At 43.4% G+C, this 21114-nt stretch overlaps 1 protein-coding gene across 1 annotated transcript in view; it reads right to left on the bottom strand.

Moving 5' to 3' along the window:
• Positions 1-20322, bottom strand: part of il13ra2 (interleukin 13 receptor, alpha 2) — a gene marked incomplete at both ends in the record, with an annotated part of 23815 nt that extends 3493 nt beyond the window's left edge. The window contains 8 exons of the mRNA XM_083632309.1: positions 5628-5769; positions 6447-6601; positions 6838-7022; positions 7551-7673; positions 9967-10084; positions 14418-14574; positions 18033-18184; positions 20232-20322. Of these exons, the coding sequence (XP_083488435.1) occupies positions 5628-5769; positions 6447-6601; positions 6838-7022; positions 7551-7673; positions 9967-10084; positions 14418-14574; positions 18033-18184; positions 20232-20322 (1123 nt within the window). The remainder of the gene's footprint in view (positions 1-5627; positions 5770-6446; positions 6602-6837; positions 7023-7550; positions 7674-9966; positions 10085-14417; positions 14575-18032; positions 18185-20231) is intronic.
• Between the last annotated feature and the right edge of the window lie 792 nt (positions 20323-21114).

The following is a 21114-nucleotide window of genomic DNA, read 5'->3' as shown; positions in this document are numbered from 1 at the left end:
GATAATCGGTATTATCACTTGCAGCTGCAAACTGCATCCTCTCCACACGAAATACAAAAATACACATTTGATCAAACTTGCCATATTTTATTGACGCCTGGATAGGAGATACAAAGGGAAATTTGTATTGCATGATACAGCTCCATAATGAACTTGTGATCAAAACCTGATCAAAACATGTAAAATGTAGTTACATGTACCCGTAAATGAAAAACAGAGGCACGTATTTCTATAGCTACTGCTGAGTTGGAAACTTTGGTTCTAATTGAGCCATTGAATTATAACATAATGTTTTAAGCAATTGTGTGACTTCAGTGGATTTCTGATATTGTTTAACAAAAATATATATTTTACTTGTTTCTGATTTGAGCAGTCTAAAGAAGCATAGGTCATAAAATGACAGAGGGGGGGGGTCTCCATTCGATCAAACATGTAGGCTACAGTGACTTTTTGTTGAAACATTTGCAAGTTCTGTCCTAATGTGCAAAAATACAGCTTCCTTCTTTTCTCATCTGCGCATCAACAGGGAAAATCTTATGAAAAGTATTTTCATGGTGATGGAAGGGTGCCAATTCTTTCTAAATGAAACCCCATGAATGGATTTTGAATGCCAACCCATCATATGAACTACATACTGTAATAGAGTATCTAATATAGTATGAGGTGAAGTACATATTTTGAAAGATCCAGAAATATTGTTGTGCAGTTATGTGAAATTATAAATCAAACCACTCTACGCAAAATATAACAAACTGACAAGAGTTATGGCAACAAAACCCTGACACATACATTTGCATAATACATTCAAAGAAAAAAGTACAACTCAATTGAATAATGTCTCTGTAATAAAAAATAAAATAAAACTAAAGAAAATAAATGCAAAACATTTACAAGTGTGCAACAAAGAATCCTAGTAGAAAAAAATTCTACATAACATTATAAACCTTGCATGCAATGGTAGCTGGATTCGGGCGAGATCATGAGATCACAATCGCACAACAAATCCATCCTGCAGTTGCCGCACTCCAATCTATTGATTTGAATATGAACCACCAGTGGTTCGGACCAATCAGTATCCTATGATGCAGCTACGGGCGGGCTTTAGGTGTGACGCCAGCAAGAGCGAGCCTGTGATAGACAGATGGTTCACCCAATCACCTGCCAGGTATTTTTTTGAAAGTGCCTGCCCTTTGAAACGATTTCCGCGGGGAGCGATGTGAAAACAAACCATCTGACAGCATCAGGTTAATTATAAAACGGCAAACAATGGAAATAAAATTAATTCTAAGATCTGTGGCAAGAGTTATGGCAAAAATTAAAACACTTAACAAAATAATGATGCATTGATCCACAACATAATGTTTCTAAGTAATGTCAAATGTACAAATCGGAACAAGTCAAAATATAGTTATGAATTCAAGAAGAGGAAAAAACACAGCTAACAATGTGCCGACAGCCTTGCTAACATTCATATTTGTAAATAGCCCCGCACTAATCTGTTCAACATCTTCAGTAGTGTGTTGGTGATGGATCCAATGTCAAGTGGTCTCTGTAATGTCTCTGTAATGCAAAATCACTGAAATCAAACTAAAATGATGTACTGCTGGCCAACAGAGTGGTAGCAAGCGTGTCCAGCTTTTTCATTTTTTCACTTTTCCACATCTTGATCTCCACCTACAAGTGAAATGAATCAAGTTAGGTCATCGTGTCTTTTGGCTGCATTTATCTCAGTATGTGTGCGTGCGTGTGTGTCTGTGCATTTCCATGATGCATGCAATACCCACACACAGAGAGAAAGTAGCAGCAGAATGATTACAGCAACGGTGACATGCACACAGACAGTTAGGACGTCCCATCCTGGGTCGGCACCAGTTACTTTCTCATCTATGACATGAAGAGGGGGGCAGAGAATAGACACACACACTTCAGCAATAAGGCCCAAGAAGCATGCCTGCCAGTCCAATGAGCACGCCGAGGAGTAATAACAACAATAATAGACAAGATAGACGCTGTTCTAAATCGATTAAAAGCACATATGACTTTGAAATCTGAACACAGTGTTCTGCTTTGAAGGCATTTATTCAAAGGGGAGATCTTTTTTGGGTTCTTCCCCTGGATTATTCAGATGGATACATGGTCTCTCGTAGCCTGACATCGCCAGACCAATTCGCGAGAGCAAATAAAACATGAGCTCGCAGATTGGTCAGGTTCCCAGGCTAGGTCTGCAGTGATTGGTTATGGAAAATCCAATCCCCCTACCCATGGAACTCGGCTAGAGTGGAGGCAATGTCAGACTGAAGATGCAAATGGAATGAGTTGACAATTCAGTCTTTGATCAGACTAAAGCCATACTGTAGTTTACAGTGTTTACAACAGCTAAGGGGCACTGTTAGGCACGGCAGAGCTTATTGCTTTTACAAAACAGTTACAACATATACCTGGCTGATTTCATCAAATAAACACACACATAACCAAATGCAATAATTGTGAAGACCAACTGCGGCTAAGTATACGAAACGGCAACTGGACAAGAACTTTCTGATAAGGACAGAATGTGTGGAAAAATAATTAGATAATTTTACTTTGAGATTGTTATTTGTTTAGTAGTTAATTACACCAGTGAATATTAAAAAAGAAATTATAATACGAATTGTAAAATCATTTGGATTCGGTTGTGAACAGTGCCACTGTGTGGACAAAAATTATAATTGCAACGGAAAAAACCCAGCACTGGTGGCAATTAAGAGAGCAGACAGCTGCTCACTCAGAAAGTCAGAAGCAGACTTGAGAGAAGCAGAGAAAAATCCTTGAGAGAAGCAGAAGGAGAGGGAATTCAACTGGTAAACTGCAGAGAGCTACTGGTATGTAGAAGATGGTTTATTTTTTGGTTCAGTTAATATTTTGAGAAGGAAAACATTAAGTTTGCATAATGGTGTTTGTTAACGAGCACATGGCAAATGTTTGTAAGCTAGCAGTGTGTGGGCTGTTTTATGCTATGCTAACCTAAAATCAAGATTGCTTGTTATGGTTGAAGAATTTTGACAACTAAATGGAAGCATTGTTTATTTTATTTCATTTTAGGTTATCAACCTACATTGGCTACCTTGTCTACATTGTCTACACTCTACTCGGTACAAATCAGTAAAATAAAGAGAAGACAGTAAAGAAGAGTTGTTCCGTGCGTCCTCTGTGGTTCAAAGGCTTTTTTTCAAGTTTAAGCAGAGTTGAATTACAAAAATCCCAGAAAACTTGACAATAATCTATTGCTAACAGATAATCATTCTTCCACCAAGCAACCTAGTTCTTCAGTGACATTCAGCAGAATGGTTGCCAAGTAACACATAGATGCAGCAAGACACAGATGCAGTGGTGCAGTAATATGGTGTGATGTGGTCACAGGTGTTTTAGTGAGTATCTTACAACAGTTTCAAACGTGGCTCAGCCAATCATAATCAAGGACTAAAATCTGTTTTATAAAATGCTTTTCAAAATTTGCATGACAATTTATCTGGAGTTCAATCAACGAGACTGCAGCAGCGTATGGTTTGATTTAAAGTTTTAGTCAGCATTGTGTTGTTTTGCACCAGGAATGAGCCAGCTTAGATCTAGTATCCTACCTAAACCTATGGACAGATCCCTTGGTGGAAATAAGGAGGAGGGAGATTTTAAGCTTGCGAAGCAGCTAGGCATGGTGGCGCTCTCGCCTCGCACTCTCACCTCACAGCAAAAAGGCAGTGGGTTCGATTCCCGCCTCGGAGGCTATTGGCACTGGTGATATGTCTCCCCATGCCTTTGGTGCCTAGTGCCCAGATGGGCTATCTCATGAAAAGAGCCTTTCTGTGTGGAGTCTGCATGTTCCCCACGTGCTCCCGTGAGGTTTCCTCCAGATAAGCAACCCCATTAAAAACATGCAAGAAGATTGTCGTCTGACCAACAACGGTTGGAAAGAAGTTGGTCCCCAGGCGCTTCACTGCAGCTGCCCACCGCTCCGATTCGACTTTCACTTGTTTACTCAGCAATTTGTCTCTCTTCCAAATAATCCAGCCACATAACCAGGCCCGTAGCTACCATTGAGCACACCGAGGTCATGACCTCGGTATTTAAAAAAAAAAGAACCAAAATATATATATTTTTTTTAATAGCCACGGCCCCCACATCTATTCATCTGTCATTGATGTTTTAAAGCCCTCATAAATAACATGATATGACAGTTGATGAGAAATCCAACAACTTGCTTCCTTTCGGTGTGCTATAGAACAGTGGTCCCCAACCACCGGGCCGCGGACCGGTAAAGGGGCCGCAATGCATTTGGTACCGGGCCACGATCCGGTCCCATTTTTTTTTTCTTTAATAAACATAGGCTATAATATTATAGTCTGTGTGTGGTAGTTGAAACATAGTTTCAAGTTGACGTTTATTTATGTTTGTAGTTTAAACAAAAACATAAATACTGTATAGGCTACATACAGTACAACACAAAAGGCTGTTATTTACCCTTTGTCGCCACCTGGTGAGTACATAACTAACTAAAACCATTAAAATTGACAACCGGTCCACAACTTTTTTCCCATGTATCTACCGGTCCTTGGCACAAAAAAGGTTGGGAACCCCTGCTATAGAAGGAAGAGACATAACTCACCACAATGTTCAAATTTTGCATTGGGGCTAGATTGGGGCTAGACTTTGGGGACAGTTCTATTGAAGTGAATGGGTAAGTTACTCCCCTGTAAGTGATGTTTGTAGATGGGCGGTATTTCTCAAACCCTGGCTACGGGCCTGCACATAACTACGTCCATTCATGAAATTAAATAGCACAGGGACATTAATGGTTTGTAAAAGTGCCATTTAACAACTATTTACAGTATATGCTATAATAATCTTGTCTCGCTAGCTTTCCCTCTCACCCCCACCCGCCCGCTCACTTCGTTGTGGAAATGAGCCGGGAGCTGCTAGACCCCCGCCCTGCCAGCGACGCAGACTTTGGACTTGGGGTTTCGGGTGGGTAATGGTCCATGTTCGCAGGAGCGCACTCATACCATAGATTTGTTGCTAAACATGCAGGCCATCCGAATAACGTCTGGATATGTTCAGGAATTCACTGCATGTTTAATGGCTATAATGTCACCTGAACAAAATATTCCAAGTTCAAACATTCCGATAACAACTTAAAAACACACAAACACAGAGGGTCGTTCTAAACGAAAGATAGGCTATTTTGCAACTCCAAATAGGAGGAACAACCTACAAAGATGCGCTGGATGGGGCCAAACAGTCATGGAAGAATAACATGGAACAGAAAATGGGAGGGGACTGGCGATTGACACCAGTCAAGCTCATTTGCATATTTTGTCAAATTATTAAACATTTTTGCATCTTCCTTGTAATGTAAGGGGCTTTTTGGCTTGTGACCCCACTCAGAAAACTGGAGTGACCCCAGACATACAAAACACAGGCAATTTTCTGCTCAAATTAATTTGTTTTTCAATCATGTAAGAGTTGGGGTCCCGACCTCAAGGTTGGGAAAGCCTGTTGTAATGGATGCTACTCTACAGAGGCAAGGAAAGACTGGCATTCTTATTGTAATGTTTTACAGTAAATTCGGGATAAATATACTGAAACAGCATTACCTGTGTGACATGTCCAATGACTCCAGTCGCTCCAAAAGCCTTTGCTAGCACAGTATTTATTCAACCTGGACCGAACCCTGAAGCAGTTCCTCTTCATGTTAGAGATGGAGAGAGTCAGGCTCATCTTATTGGTTAAAATCTGCTGTTGTCAGTAACAAATGAAGAAAATGAAGGATCTGAACTTTTTGTGGTATTTATGCATACAATCTAAGATGACAATCAGACGATAGAGGTATTATGTCAACCTGCATGCTCTGCATTGGTTATATCTAGAGATGAAAAGGTATGAAAATTTCATATCATGATTATAGTGACCAATATTATGATGGTTATCAGTATTATCGCGGTATTGTTTTGCCGAAAATGTTCAAAAAGTAGCCTACTGATACACTCACTGAAATCATTTCAGCAAGTTTATATTGAAAACTCTCAGACCCAAAAAGTACAAATACACTCACTGAATTCATGTCACCAATGCTGCACACCTGCGGTGATGGACACTATTTACCATGTTTTTCAAAGCGCTGAGATCACGGTAACACGGTAATCACAGTTTTAATGATACACCAATTAAAAATTTAAAGAGTAAGACTGTCAGGAATGCTATCATTTCATCCCTAGTTACAATATATCATGTCATTGTCATGCGTCTGTTCAAGACCAAATCTGCATTCGATTTAAAGGTTTAGAAGTTGAAAAGGCTGTGGGTAATTACACAACCCTTGCACTACAAGGCATCTTGGAAACAGTGCTCTGGTCAATATAATAATGAGCATGTTAGCAAGCAGAAAAACACAAGTTACTGTCGGTTAACCGTACCGATAAGTTGTTCCCATCAGGTCCTTCTTGGTTGCGTTCCACGTCCCATTCGAGGCAGTTCTCGGGAACCCTCCCAACAGGACGCTCCCAGTGAAGCTCCAGCTGCCTGTCTGGACCCGCTTGCAGATGCAGTGGCTCTGTGACTGCAGGCTTCACTACACACACACATGATTATAAAAAAGGGTTTACTTTCTTCAGGTTTCAATAGCAGACAGCAGGGCTATATGAGGGTCGGGAGATGGGGGGCCCCTCGTCCATTACATCATCACTGAGCACTTCATTGTGCTTAATTGGGTGCACACAGCAAAGTTATATTGTCGAGATAAAGAACTGTGCAGTGTGGGAACTCAAACATTAGGATCCGTCAAGGCGAGGTTAATTATGCATGTACCGTGGTCTTGGATTTGCAGAGAGGCAAATGCTGGTTTCAGTGGTCCCCAAGGAGAGGAGCCATTCACACAGAAGTTGATATCCGTGAAATCAGGGAGAGATGTCCGTGTGAAGTTGCAGCCACTCCTATCTCCATTAGCAATGATATATTTTGGGCACTCCTTGGTCTGTTGGAGTTGCTCGTGCCTGGGAAAGTACCACAGCAAAAGTCTTCATTAAAACATTTCTTCAAAGGAAAAACATCTGATTATTGACTTCAATGTTTGTTTTTGGATGTCTCTATGTCTATGCGTTTGTGCAATTTTGGATTCATGTAGCTATACTTTTTAGGCGGGTTTACTAATTTGGGTCCAGTTTGTATTTTTATCTACTGCATTTTCAGGTTCAGGTTGTCAAGTAGCTGTCATGTTGTACACGTAATATTGGAGAAGTACTAGTGCTAGCGAGTATTGTTTTTTAAATCGTGTTATCGGTGTAGGAGAAAAGTCCCACAGGTAGTCGCAGACGAGAAAGAGGGTCCAGTAGTAAATGGAGAGACATAAGGTGGTGGGTAGCTTCTGCTATCTCGGAGACATGCTGAACGCGGATGGAGGGGTGGACCTGGGGGTGGGTGACGGCAAGGGTGCGGAGTGGATGGAAGAAGTTCAGGGAACTCATGCCTTTCCTAAGCAACAGCCAAGGCCCCCATCCCTGAAGATGAAAGGGCAAGTGTACTCAGCCTGTATGAGAAGACGCTGTACGATATACGGAAGCCAGACGTGGGCCGTGAGGGTGGAGCACGCGGAGAAGCTGGACAGAGCGGAGATGAGGATGATTTGATGGATGTGAGGTGTGTTACTGATGGAGAGAAAGACAAGCGCAGAACTGAGACAGAGGATGGGAGTGGAGGCCATAGCAGATGTGGTGAGGAGAGCCAGACTGAGATGGTATGGACACGTACAGAATGAAGCAAATGACTAAGTGAAGAAAGTAATGGCCGGCCAAAGAAGACCTGGCAGATGACCGCTGACATTAGAGCGCTCAATATCGACCAAGAGATGGCCATGGACCGTCCCCAGTGGAGGAAAACCATAGCGAGGATTCAGTCCAACCCAGCAGAGGCTGGAAAGAGGACTCTAAACAGACGATGATAATAGAAGCCGCCAGTGTATGGTGGCAGTAGGATAAATCTAATTAAATTTACTCGCATGAACTGAAATCTGACTCATAACTATTAGTTGCAGGTTCATCTCTTTTTGTCCCACCTCATCTGCCTTCACTTCTCTGTGTTCGTCCTTTGAAGTGATGACGTTATTGACGTATAATATCCCCGTCGACTCAACAGTGTAGTCTCATTTAGCCGTTTGCTAGCTAGCCGCCCTTTTAACGGCACGTAAAAGGTTAAAAACTCATAAAAGTGGTCCTCGTGTGAAGATTATCCTACTGAACACTGGTTCGCGTTTGATTAAGCTTGCATTGCCCAGAGACCTTATTAGAAGCATCGTGCCAAAAACCCATTCGAAAATCCCATAGGCGAAAACAGTGAAGAACCCGGAAGTGCATCGATGTTTTCCAGACTCGTTCCTGGGGCTCTCTATTGGCTTTGATTTTAATTACCTCCTCCAAGGAGGACATGTTTTTGGTGCCGTTTGTCAGTTTGTTTGTCCAGCAGGATTACGGAAATACTACTGGGCCGATTTTCATTAAACTTGGTGGAAGGGTGTAGCATGGACCAAGGAAGAACCCCTTAAATTTTGGAGCAGATCCGATCAAGGTCGGGTCAAGGTCAGGGGGCGGGGCTAGAGAAAAGGGGCCGTAGCTCGGCATATGAAGATCGTAGAGAGACAAGATCCGAGGGGTGGGTAGGGGGAGTGGCTAGGTGTATCTGGGTGGTGGGAGGGGGCATGGTCAGGAAAAGGGTGCGGCTAGGGAAAAGGAGCCGTAGCTAGGGATAGGAAGGTCGTAGAGAGTTGGGGTTCAAGGGTTGGGTAGGGGCAGTGGCTAATGGCTCATTTCCACCACATATAACAGCACAGTACAGCTCTACTCGACCTGGTCTTACTCGTATCTACTTGATACGAGTAAGTACGATATATATTTCCATAGCAAGTTTACTCACCTCCGCCCACACCTGGTCGTCATAGCGACCGCATATCTGCCCTCCGCCCATAGCCGAAGTAGGCTATAACGTATAACGTTCAAATTAAATCCATACACAGAACTTTTAAACTGGTTATGAAATACTGGTGCCTCTAAATGACCTACAGTGTACATGGGAAAATGTGACAATCGATGCACTGCGCGGGGGACGGGAGCTAGGGAAAAGGGAATCCACTACTCCGGCGGCCACTCTCCAGGCAAGACCGCGGCTTCGCTAAACCCCCGCCTCGCGGGGCCGACATAGCACACAACTACAAAGGGCTTCCCGAGGAGCAGACTTTTTCTTTCTCAAAACAATTGAAAACCACCGTCATGTTAAAGCTGAGCAAGGAGATCGATTTTATTTCACCAGAGCCGAAGGCAGCAACACAAAAGACTGATGGAAATAACATAAGAGAAGGTAAGCCCCACTAAACTGGTATCCAGCATTGACAGTAGATACAGTAAACATGATTCTGCCTGACCTGTCGTCTGCAGTGTTTTCACGTACCGTATGGTACCGGGTCCACAGCGCTGGAACCTCAACATAAGTGTAAGTGGGTGGTGGGAGGGAGCGTGGTCAGGAAAGGGGCGGGACTAGGGAAAAGGGTATATAGGCATAGGAAGGTCATAGAGAGTCGGGGTTCGAAGGGGGAGTGGCTAGGTGTATCTGGGTGGTGGGAGGGGCGTTGTAAGGAAAGGGGCGGGGCTAGGGAAAAGGGGCCGTAGCTAGGGACAGGAAGGCAGTAGAGTTCAAGGGGTGGGTAGGGGGGCTGGCTGGGGGGGATGTGGGTGGATTCAGGCTTAGGGTTCTGATTCGACTCACAAACTTTGCATATCATAGCCGACTGGAGTATTGGCCTTGGCGGAGGTCTGCACTCTCCGATTGCACATCTAGCTTTAAAGTGTGGTTTGGAGGTTAAAGAGATGAGAAGAAAAGAGTGCACTTATGTGGTTTTCTTGTCTTCTTTTGATTGATTGATTTATCAATCCATCCAGGTACATGACATACCAGAAATAGAGACGGTATGAGTTGGCCGGCTGCTTTGGGCCTCTTTCCCAATTGCACTGTATGTACTCCATCTTATGGAACACACAGACAAAATCCTGGACGTTGATGCCCGGCAGGCCTAGAGATCATTCAAAGAGAGGTGAATAGAATCAAAAACAATCAACATCAGTCTAATAAGAATCTGACCAAACCAGCAGAGATTACAGGAATCTTTCACTTGGAGAGATTATTTTCACTTTTCTACAATAAATCTATAACTCTCTATGACTCTATACTATACAACTACAGTATCTAATCTATAACTCTCTATGACTCTATACCAGGGTTTCCCAAATAGCGGCCCGTGGGCCGTGCTTGAATTGAAAAAACAACAAAAAAACAGTGCACCTGAACGCAACATGCAAGATACGCGCTGCTCTCCGTATTGACCTGGCTATGAGCCCCTCCCCCTCTAAACAAACACTGGTGCAGAGCAGTGAGCAGCATGACTAAAAGGCTAAAAGTCATATCATGTGTAAGAAATGACTGTTCTACATTGAGGAAGTTTGAAGTAAAAATGTAAATAACTTGTTGGTTTTGGATGTATTTAGCTTCAAGATTGCATTTTTGTTCTTGTGTGACCCTCAACACAGGCTTTGAGAATCCCGGGCCACTTACTGATCCTTGTGCTTAAATTAACCCACTCGTATTCTGGTTTATTTCAAGAAAAACATTTTAGCTAGTGGAAATTCTAATTGGCTATGACTCTATACTATACAACTCTCTAGTATTTAACTCTCTATGACTCTATACTATATACTATATATTATTTTCCAAAATAGATTAGTTTGTGACATCCGGGAGACCATGAGTAATATGTTCCTTTTGTATAAAGATAAATGGTCCGTTGACTTATGGTCTAAGCCTAAGTTGAGAACCTACCGTCTTATAAAAGACAGTTTTTCTGTAGAGCCTTATGTCAAGTTCAATCTCGACAGAAGAAAAAGGTCCTTGTGTGCACAGTTACGATCTGGAACGTTGCCCTTGGCACTGGAGACTGGTAGGTTTAATGCTACCCCTGAAGAAGACAGACTTTGTTTGCTCTGTGACCTGGGTGAAATTGAGAATGAGATTCATTTTCTATTCTATTGTACTGTCTATGATGAGGTAAGGGAGATACTGTTCAGTAAAATGTCCTCTATTTATGTTGACTTTTTTGAGATGGACGATTATGAAAAACTCGAGTTGTGTTTTAAGAAAGGCACTTTCTTTATTGGAAACTTTCTTTCCCAGGCATGGGAGCTAAGGCAAAATGTTATGTTCAGAAAATGATGTAATGATTTTGTTTTGCTGATATGGTGAATGTTATGTTATGCTGTGATTTAGTTTTATTACTGCGGCGTTGGCGTATGTTGTACTGCATAATATATCATATGTGTGTCTTGTAAGCCCATGAGGGCTGGGCACTGTCAAGTGCATGACACATTTAATAAAAATCAATCAATCAATCAAATCAATCTATACAACTCTCTAATCTATAACTCTCTATGACTCTATACTATACAACTCTCTAATATTTAACTCTCTATGACTATACTATACAACTATCTAATCTATAACTCTCCTGGTTAAAGAAGTGACACGAGTTTCATTAGAACATGCCATTGTGTTTTGGAATCCCCTCTTACTTCCCATGACACTCGGACAGTGTCATGGACACTCGGACAGTGTCATGGACACTCGGACAGTGTCATGGACACTCGGACAGTGTCAGCTGTCTGTTGACTTCACTTTCTTCCAGAAATCAGTGGGTGAGTTGCTTAGGCTAGTTTTTCTCTGTCTGTAAATCAGTGGGTTAATTGTTTAGGCTAGATTTTCTCTGTCTGTAAATAATTGAGTGAAACTTAGAGTAGTTTAAAGCTGCTAATTGCTCTCAGCTGACATCAGGTCAGCAGCCGACCGACTGATTGATTGCGTAGGCGGAGCTTAGAGCCCCTGTTGAAGCAGTATTTCTTAGCTTAGTCAGTCTAAAGCGGCAGCTGTAAGCGGCAGCCTCTGGGCACAAAGACAAGGGAGTCTATCTGCTGGAGTCCGAGGGTAGGCCAGAGAATAGGGCTTCTGTTACTTCTCTTTGACTAACTACCTGCTCATCTACCTAACTGTGTCATTTCCTCATCCCTGTTGTAACCTCAGCCCATAGGCGCCGTAGCCACGGCGTCTTCAGGTGTAGTAACCCAGGTAATCTTTCCTACCCTAAGTGCACAAGTAGTCCTTTTACTATTTCCGCAGGACTCTGGAACTGCCAGTCAGCTGTTAAGAAAACCGAGACCATCTCAGCTCATGCTCTATCTGAATCCCTCCACTTTCTAGCCCTCACAGAGACCTGGATCATACCTGAAAACACTGCTACACCAGCAGCTCTCTCTGCTGGGTACTCCTTCTCCCACACCCCCAGAGCCTCTGGCCGTGGGGGAAGCACTGGTCTCCTCATCTCTCCCAAATGGACGTACACTGTCACTCCTCTCTGTCATATCTCTATATCCTCTTTTGAGTCCCATGCAGTTGCCGTATCCCTACCCATCAAGCTCAACATTGTGGTAATCTACCGCCTGCCTGGTCTGCTTGGTGACTTCCTCGACGAGATGGACACCCTTCTCTCAGTCTTTCCTGAGGATGGTATGCCACTCATTCTCCTGGGCGACTTCAACATCCAGTCGGTAACCTTGCAATCTCTGCCTTTCTTGAACTTCTTCTCATCCTTCGACCTCTACCTCTCTCAATCCCCTCCAACTCACAAAGCAGGGAACGTGCTTGACCTGGTCTTCACCAGATCCTGCTCCACCTCCAACCTCACTGTGACCCCTCTTCCTGTATCCGACGACCACTTTATAACTTTCCTTCCCATCTCCCTCCCCACCTCCCACCCATCACCCCCTCACTCTATCACCACCCGTTGCAACCTAAGAACTCCCTCACCTAACTCCCTCTCTTCTGCCGTCCTCTCCTTGCTTCCCTCAGCCGAGCAGTTCTCTCTCTTGTCTGCTGAGGAGGCTTCCACCACTCTTCTATCCTCTCTCTCCTCCGCTCTTGATTCTCTCTGCCCACTCACCACTAAGCCTGCCTGATCCTCTCCCCCTGCTCCTAGGCTGACTGAATCTCTGCGAACTCATCGAACAGAGCTTCAGGCAGATGAGAGGAAATGGAGAAAATCACATCACCCTGAAGATCTCTCTTCCTACCACCTTATCCACTCCAACTTTACCTCTGCTGTCTCAAAAGCAAAAACCTCCTTCTTCATCTCTGAAATCCAGTCCTCCGCATCCAACCCCAGCAAACTATTTTCCACCTTCTCCACCCTCCTCAACCCTCCCTCTCCCCCTCCTCCCTCTCTGCTGATGATTTTGTAACCTTTTTTACTAAGAAGGTGGATGACATCAGCTCTTCCTTCCATCCTCCAGATACCATTAACAGCACTCCAGACTCCAACCCTGCTTCTCCGTCCCCTGTCCCCAGCTTTACTTCCTTCTCTCCCCTTTCTCCCGGTGAGGTGCTTAAACACATCAGCTCTAACCGAGCCACCTGCTGTCCCCTCAATCCTATCCCTTCCTCTCTCCTCCAAACCATCTCCCTTCCTCACTACCCTCATCAACTCCTCTCTGTCCTTGGGTCTTGTTCCAGCTACCCTAAAGAATGCTAGAGTCGTGCCTCTGCTTAAGAAACCCTCCCTTGACCCTACTGCTATTCAGAACTACAGACCTGTCTCTCTTCTCTCATTTCTTTCCAAAACCCTCGAACGAGCAGCTTCCGATCAACTTTCTCTCTATCTATCTACTGTATCTATCTATCGTAACATACATACGAGAGCTGTCTCAGTAGAGACAGATTTGTGGAGTAGCTTGGTGTAGTAACTCACCAGTGCTGTCAGGTTTGTGGAGTAGCTTGTTGTAGTAACTCACCAGTGCTGTCAGGTTTGTGGAGTAGCTTGTTGTAGTAACTCACCAGTGCTGTCAGGTTTGTGGAGTAGCTTGTTGTAGTAACTCACCAGTGCTGTCAGGTTTGTGCAGTAGCTTGGTGTAGTAACTCACCAGTGCTGTCAGGTTTGTGCAGTAGCTTGGTGTAGTAACTCACCAGTGCTGTCAGGTTTGTGCAGTAGCTTGTTGTAGTAACTCACCAGTGCTGTCAGGTTTGTGCAGTAGCTTGTTGTAGTAACTCACCAGTGCTGTCAGGTTTGTGCAGTAGCTTGTTGTAGTAACTCACCAGTGCTGTCAGGTTTGTGCAGTAGCTTGTTGTAGTAACTCACCAGTGCTGTCAGGTTTGTGGAGTAGCTTGTTGTAGTAACTCACCAGTGCTGTCAGGTTTGTGGAGTAGCTTGTTGTAGTAACTCACCAGTGCTGTCAGGTTTGTGCAGTAGCTTGTTGTAGTAACTCACCAGTGCTGTCAGGTTTGTGGAGTAGCTTGTTGTAGTAACTCACCAGTGCTGTCAGGTTTGTGGAGCAACTCGGTGTAGCGCACACTCTTGACCTGGGAGCCGCTGGTGCAGGATCCTCTCAGTAAGGTGTACACTCTCACTTCCACCTCTTTCCCCAGGTCAAACTGGGCGCTGTATGTCCTCTTAGGAGTCCTGATGGCCTAGCAACCCAAAAAACATTGTCCAACACCAATGTGTTTGGGTTATCGGTGCCCAAGAGTCACGTCATGACAGGATGTTTATGTCTTTTTTGTTGATGTTTTCTGTTTACATTTTATGCAGCTTTGGGTTTACATCGAATGTGGTTCTATGCTTGAGCAAATTTATTATGGTTACATATGGTGAATGAAACGCAAATAAACGTTATATCCTGGAATATAAGAAGATTGGGTAAATTATCAAAAGTGTAACAGGTTATGCACAGACTTAAACAATTTAAAGCATCGGTTGTCTTTTTACAAGAAACCCACTTACTATCTTACCCCCACCAACCTTATTTCCAACATGAAGAAAGCATTCACAAACTTTATCTGGAACAAAAGACGATCAAGACTTCGCTTGACACTACTGTTGCGTGTGGCCATGGACAGTGCATATAAACTTCACGCATGGTATGTATCATGTTGCACATTCATGTGTTTACATTCTGTATGTTTGTGCTGTTCCTTAATTGATCTCCTCTGCTCCTCCTTGCCTCAGGCTGAAACACCTGCAGCGTATGAGCTGATTGCTGATGCAGCTCTGCTGCAGGTATTAAGCTGGCTTGCTGCTGGCACACAGGCAGTCTTCACCTGAATCCAGCCCAGCAGCACCTGCATTTTTGGTTTGATACTTTTTGCCCATTTCTTTTCTTTATTAGGTCCTGGCACAATAGGTGCCAGGCTTTATTGTTTTAGTTTAACCCGGCAGTTTCGGTAGTTATGTTTTCGTTCTTAGTTTTAGTTTAGTTTATCCTAAATTATTATTTGAACGTTTTCAGTTGTTAGTTTAAGGAGAGGGGCTGGCTTCGACGGCCCTATATGGGCCAGCCACCATCATCACAATCAGGACAAAGCACAGTTTTGGAGCTGCTGTCGAAAAGACCCTATCACCAGCTTTCTTTAGTTGAGACTATGGAATGGCAACAGGCCTTTGCCACTGGACCTAAGTGGTGTCGGGGTCAGAAGTTTAGAAATGTAGCCACAGGGCAATGCTTTTACATTAAACGGGAACATTTATTTAAATTTAAGTAAGAAATTAAAGCCTTATGACCTTAGTCTCTTTTCCCAACAAAGCAAAGGGACAAAAGAAATCAGTGACTTGTGCTAACAGGAGGAAACAACCTTACTGGATCACTTGAGGCTGTGGCCACAGAATGAAAAGGCCTATTTTAGCGCTGTGAACATGAGTTATTGTGCACTCAGAGAGCGCAGACCTCCGTCAAGGCCAATACTCCAGTCTGCTAGTGGTTCTCAAAGTGGGGTCAGGGCCCTTGAGGGGGTTCCAGGGGTTCCCCAACAAAAAGGGGAATCATTTATTTTGACTATAATTCCACCCATAAGTAACACAATGACAGAATGTATGACTATTTTGGTCATGGGTTTCATACACTTTCTGTAATAAAACATCTATAAAAGCAACAATCTTATCAGATGAGGGACCCTGGGATAAAATCTATCCCTAGATAAGGCCCTTTTCCCTAGCATCGCCCCTTTCCTTACCACGTCACCTCCCACCACCCACCACCCTTGCCACTCCCCCTACCCACACCTCTCACTCTACGACCTTCCTATCCTGAGCTACGGCCCTTTTTCCCTAGCCCCGCCCTCTCAGGTCCCCATGGATCAGCAAACAGCTGGGATGGACCGAATGAGCGCACAAGTCACCCACTCTTTTAGCTGAGGTCAAAGCAGGCAGCAGTCTTGACCGACAACAAGGCGTCTCATATGGAGCAGCTCCAGTGGAACCACAGGGTGAGTCGCAGTCACGAGACCGAGGAGCTGTCCTGCCCTGTCTCACCTGCTGAACCCCCTCCAACACAACCGTCTGGCTGACAGGCACACCCCTAGTGTGGTGGAGCCCAGCTACACTCCAAAATACAACGCCTGCACCAACTGCACTGTGTGGAAAATAGGCCATTCTTTCGAGCGGGCCATGAGGTCGTCTAGCTAAAAGAAGACACATATTCCCTGGCGGCACAGGGGTGCAAGCGCCATGTCCACACACTTCGGGAAAAAAAAGTGCGGGGGCCCGGGGAGTAGCCCAAGGGTAGTAGTTGCACTGGTATGCTACCACTGAAAGGCAAAACACAGGAATTTCCTGTGTCTCAAAAGGAGGCTGAGAGAACGAGTACAGGAGACACAGAGAGAGAGAGAGAGAGAGAGAGAGAGAGATCTGCATGTCTGCTCTCTGGAGGAGACGAGGCTGGAAGAGAGATGACAGGAGGAGAGGTGAGAGAGCTGATGTCTAAGACAAAGAGACACATTTCTACATTAATTTGATCCAGCTAAGTTTAAGTAGCCTACTGCCTTCTCAAGAATAAGTGCTTCAAAAATAACCAAAACAAAGTTTGGTGAAAAGCAATTACACTATAAACAGGGAGGAGAAATATCTTTGGCTTAGATATTCAGTTTCAGAAGATTCCACCTACCGTGCTATAGGCCTATGTACATACTCCTGCTGTATGTATGTATGTATGTATGTATGTATGTATGTATGCATGTATGTATGTATGTATGTATGTATGTATGTATGTATATATATATATATATATATATATATATATATATATATATATATATATTATATATATATACATACATACAGCAGGAGTATGTACATATAGCACGGTATATATATTAAATGGGGTAACGTAGGGAACAGTCCTCTTAGTTAGTCACATACTGTAGATAGAGTATCTCACAGGTCAGAGCAGGGCTGTTTGCTCTGCATAATAACAACTTTTTGGCTCTTATTCCGGGCCTCCACCCCACGGCCAACTTGCTGCCCTGCTGTCTAAAGAAAGAGCGACTCAGACGGGTTACAAGTTTTCCTTGCTACCTATTTTCATTACTTATGATGCCATTGTTTCTTTTCTGATTTCCCCCCATTTTCTCCCCAATTGTACTTGACCAATTTCCCCCTGCTGCCCCGGTCGCTGCTCCACCCTCTGCCGATCTGGGAGAGCCGTAGGCTAGCACCATGCTTCCTCCGACACATGCACAGTTGCCAGCCGCTTCTTTTCACCTGACAGCGGGGAGCTTCACCGGCAGGACGTAGCACGTGGGAGGATCACGCTATATCCCACCAGTTCCCTTCTGCCCCGACCAGGCGCCCCGACCGACCAGAGGAGATGCTAGTGCAGCGACCAGGGCACATACCCCCAATCCGGCTTCCCACCCGCAGACACAGCCAATCATGCCTGTATGGATGCCCGACCAAGCCGGAGGTAACACGGGGGCGTGAACCTGCGTGTTGGTATGGCAGAGAATCTACCGCTACACTACCCGGACGCCCATGATTCCATTGTTAAAGATGTGCATTAATGTCCCACCACCATGATACCGCTTGTTATCAATGGGAGATTATTAGTAAGCTTTTCAGGAAACCTCTGAAGAGATGGGCGAGCGCTGGCACTTACAGTCCATCTGTCCTGGTATGTGTTGAAGTACTCCAGCTGAAAGGACTGCTGGCAGTCTGTCATGTTCTGCAGGCTCACTGCGGGGCTCCACTGGATCTGGAGAAGTCCGAGGTGACCTGGGTCAAATATCACAAGATCATCTGGAGGATCCACTGCAGGTAGAAAAAAAGGCATTGAATATAAGTTATGGTGTCCACTACTGTGGATAAATATTTGGAAGCCATTTTGAACCATTTATGTTATAGTAGGCCTACGATGTCCCAAACACCACGTGGCGGACTGTCAAAGCGTTGTCTTGTCCACATTTCCATTTGATTATTATCTTTAAATCTTTGTCATTTTGAGATATTGCATCATAAATTTGAAAATGGCGGAGGGAAGAGGAGATGCACCAAGTAGCCTAGGACATAAACATTTACCCTAAGATGATTAAAATGGGACAACTACACACATTTCTTTGAAATAAATAAACTTTTGGCGTCCAATTTTGCGGCCATATTGAAAAATGAGGAAACAGTATAAGTCAAAGGGCTATAAAATCACTCATTCAAATCAGCCACACATTTCTATGAAAAACAACAACTTTGTGTGGGCAATTTGGTGGCCATCTTGAAAAAGCTGACAGATTTTTAGATGACCCAATCCCTTCAGCAATTTAAACACACAGACAGTAGTTTTTGTGTCGAGTCAACTGAAGAAAGGACAATGAGATCAATTGTATTGGTGTTATTTTTTGTTACTTTTCCAATAAAGTTGTATTGGCATTATATTTTGTTATTGTTTCATTACAAATGTAATAATTCATCACTAAAATCATTATACCAGTGTTAAACTAGTCAAAAAAAGAGCATGTTTTAAGACATGCTAAATTACACCAAGCTCATTCAAATTGGCCAACTACACACATTTATTTGAAAGAAATCAACTTTGGGACGCCAATTTTGCAGCCATATTGAAACATGAGGAAAAAGTACAAGTCAAAGGGCTATAAAATCAGAAGAATCGACTCCAGCAGGCTTGAAAACATATAGGGATAGACGCAAAGATCATTCAAATCGGCCAACTACAGATATTTCTATGAGAATTTGGGCCAATTTGGCGGCCATCTTGAAAAACAAGCGGATTTTCAGATGGCCCATCGGGCAGATTTGATCAGAAACCTCTGGAGAACAATCGAGCCAAATTTCATGCCTGTATCATAATTTGCAGGATTTTTCTGTTATCCGCTCCACTATTTATGGAGTGATAAAAAGAGACATCCAAAATTCCCTCTGTAAAAACCTTTGACTCAAATATGTCAACAAAATGAAATTGAAAAAATGAAAATGACTTCTGGAAATTTGTACAAACTAGGGTTTTTCGGCCATGGGTTTCGGCCCCTTCGGGGCTCGCCGGCTGTGCGGGCTCGCATACACAGCTCGGCTGCTGCGTGGCCTTGCCTGCTCTATTGGCATAAGCACACAATGCTCAACTTCGCATCACTGATGACACAATTGCTCGAGTGACCATCACTGATGACATCATCGAGTGCTCGAGTGACAGATATGATGACATCACAAGCCAAAATCGCAGACAGAGCCCACTTACTCCCTTTTATATAAAAGGATTAGCGCATAATTAATTCGATAAAAAGTGAGTCTTAGATCTAAGGGGGAAGGGGGGGGGGGTGTAACATGATTTTTCACTTGTTTAAAAGAACGTCCATTAAAAAATGGCCTAATGTTAGGCTACTTTGTGATTTAATAATTCATGCATGAAAGGGTTAAAGATATGGGAAACTGTAACATAGAGCCAACAGCTGTTTCTTGTCAACACAAGCTGGCTCAACAGAAATGCTTCAAATTGAGAGTCAGTCTGCCTCTAACTACAAAGTTACAGTCATTATTCAACTACAAAGTCACATTCTTTAACTGGCTGCAATGTTACAATTAAAAGTCACATTCTTTCGCACGTGAACTTATTTCAACATTTGCGTGTGTTTACCCCAGAAATGTATGGCTGCTGCCTAATGCCTAAAGCTAGTGCACAGATTTGCTCACTTCTAAATTATGATTAGGGTCCAAATGAATCAGCTACAGCAGCTACCATTGAAATCGGCAAAACACCCTTATTTCCCTCAGGAATTTAGGCGTCGGCGAGGAACAAAACCAGGTGTTGCATGCGATAGAAATGAATCAGGAAAAACAAATGTGAACCAACCTGTCACTGCAGTCAATTGCCTGCATTGGCTCCAGTTTAGCAAGAAGAGCATCAGTGCTGCTCCTCTCAACCAGGGTTTGTAGTATGCCATCGCTGTGTATCAGTCAATAACAAGGTGAAAGATGACAGTTGCAATCTTGAAACACTGTAGGCTATAAAACACTGATAGATCAAATGTAGGCCTATTTAAATCATCAACTTCAGACCCCTGGAGATTTCTAAAAAGCGACTAGCGACAAGTCTGGCGACTTTTTCTGGCCATGGGAAGCAATGTTAAAGTGTTGAATCCCAAATAATCTTTTTTTTTCTCTATAGATATATTTTTTCTCTATAGATAGATAGATAGATAGATAGATAAATTGTATTTCTATGTCATTCATGGTGCCCAGCCCATCTGGGCTGACTCAAATCATTCAAGTTCAACAATAGGCTACAAACAAATTAACAAACAAGTTACAAAAAGTTCAAACATAAACAAGACAAGACAGAGTCATATATTCAGACAAACAACTTCTCCATTCTGAGTTTCCAAGCTCTCCCAATAAACCTGGCCAAACTGAAGACTTGTATCTCTGAACTTAGCATCATCTCCCGACCAGAATAGTTATAGTTATTTTACATGAACTGAAATAGAGGAAATCTTGGTTCCTCATATAGCGCACAATGAAACAAAAAATGAAATTCATCTTCAACAACACCTAATTCACATACAGTACAAAATCTCTCCTCCTCAGCAATAGAATTGAACCTGCCCACCTCAATCGCCAGAGGGAGGGTACCTGTTCTCAACTGGGCACATAGAGATCTTCTGGATCTATTCAGGGGTAAAGTAACATAAGGTTCTGGAGTAAACATATTTTTTAATTTGAACATTATGTTCTGT

The sequence above is a fragment of the Poromitra crassiceps genome, assembly GCF_964638095.1.
Source record: "Poromitra crassiceps genome assembly, chromosome: 1".
In the NCBI taxonomy this organism is placed as follows: Eukaryota; Metazoa; Chordata; class Actinopteri; order Beryciformes; family Melamphaidae; genus Poromitra; species Poromitra crassiceps.
This window is presented reverse-complemented; position numbering and strand designations above follow the sequence as displayed.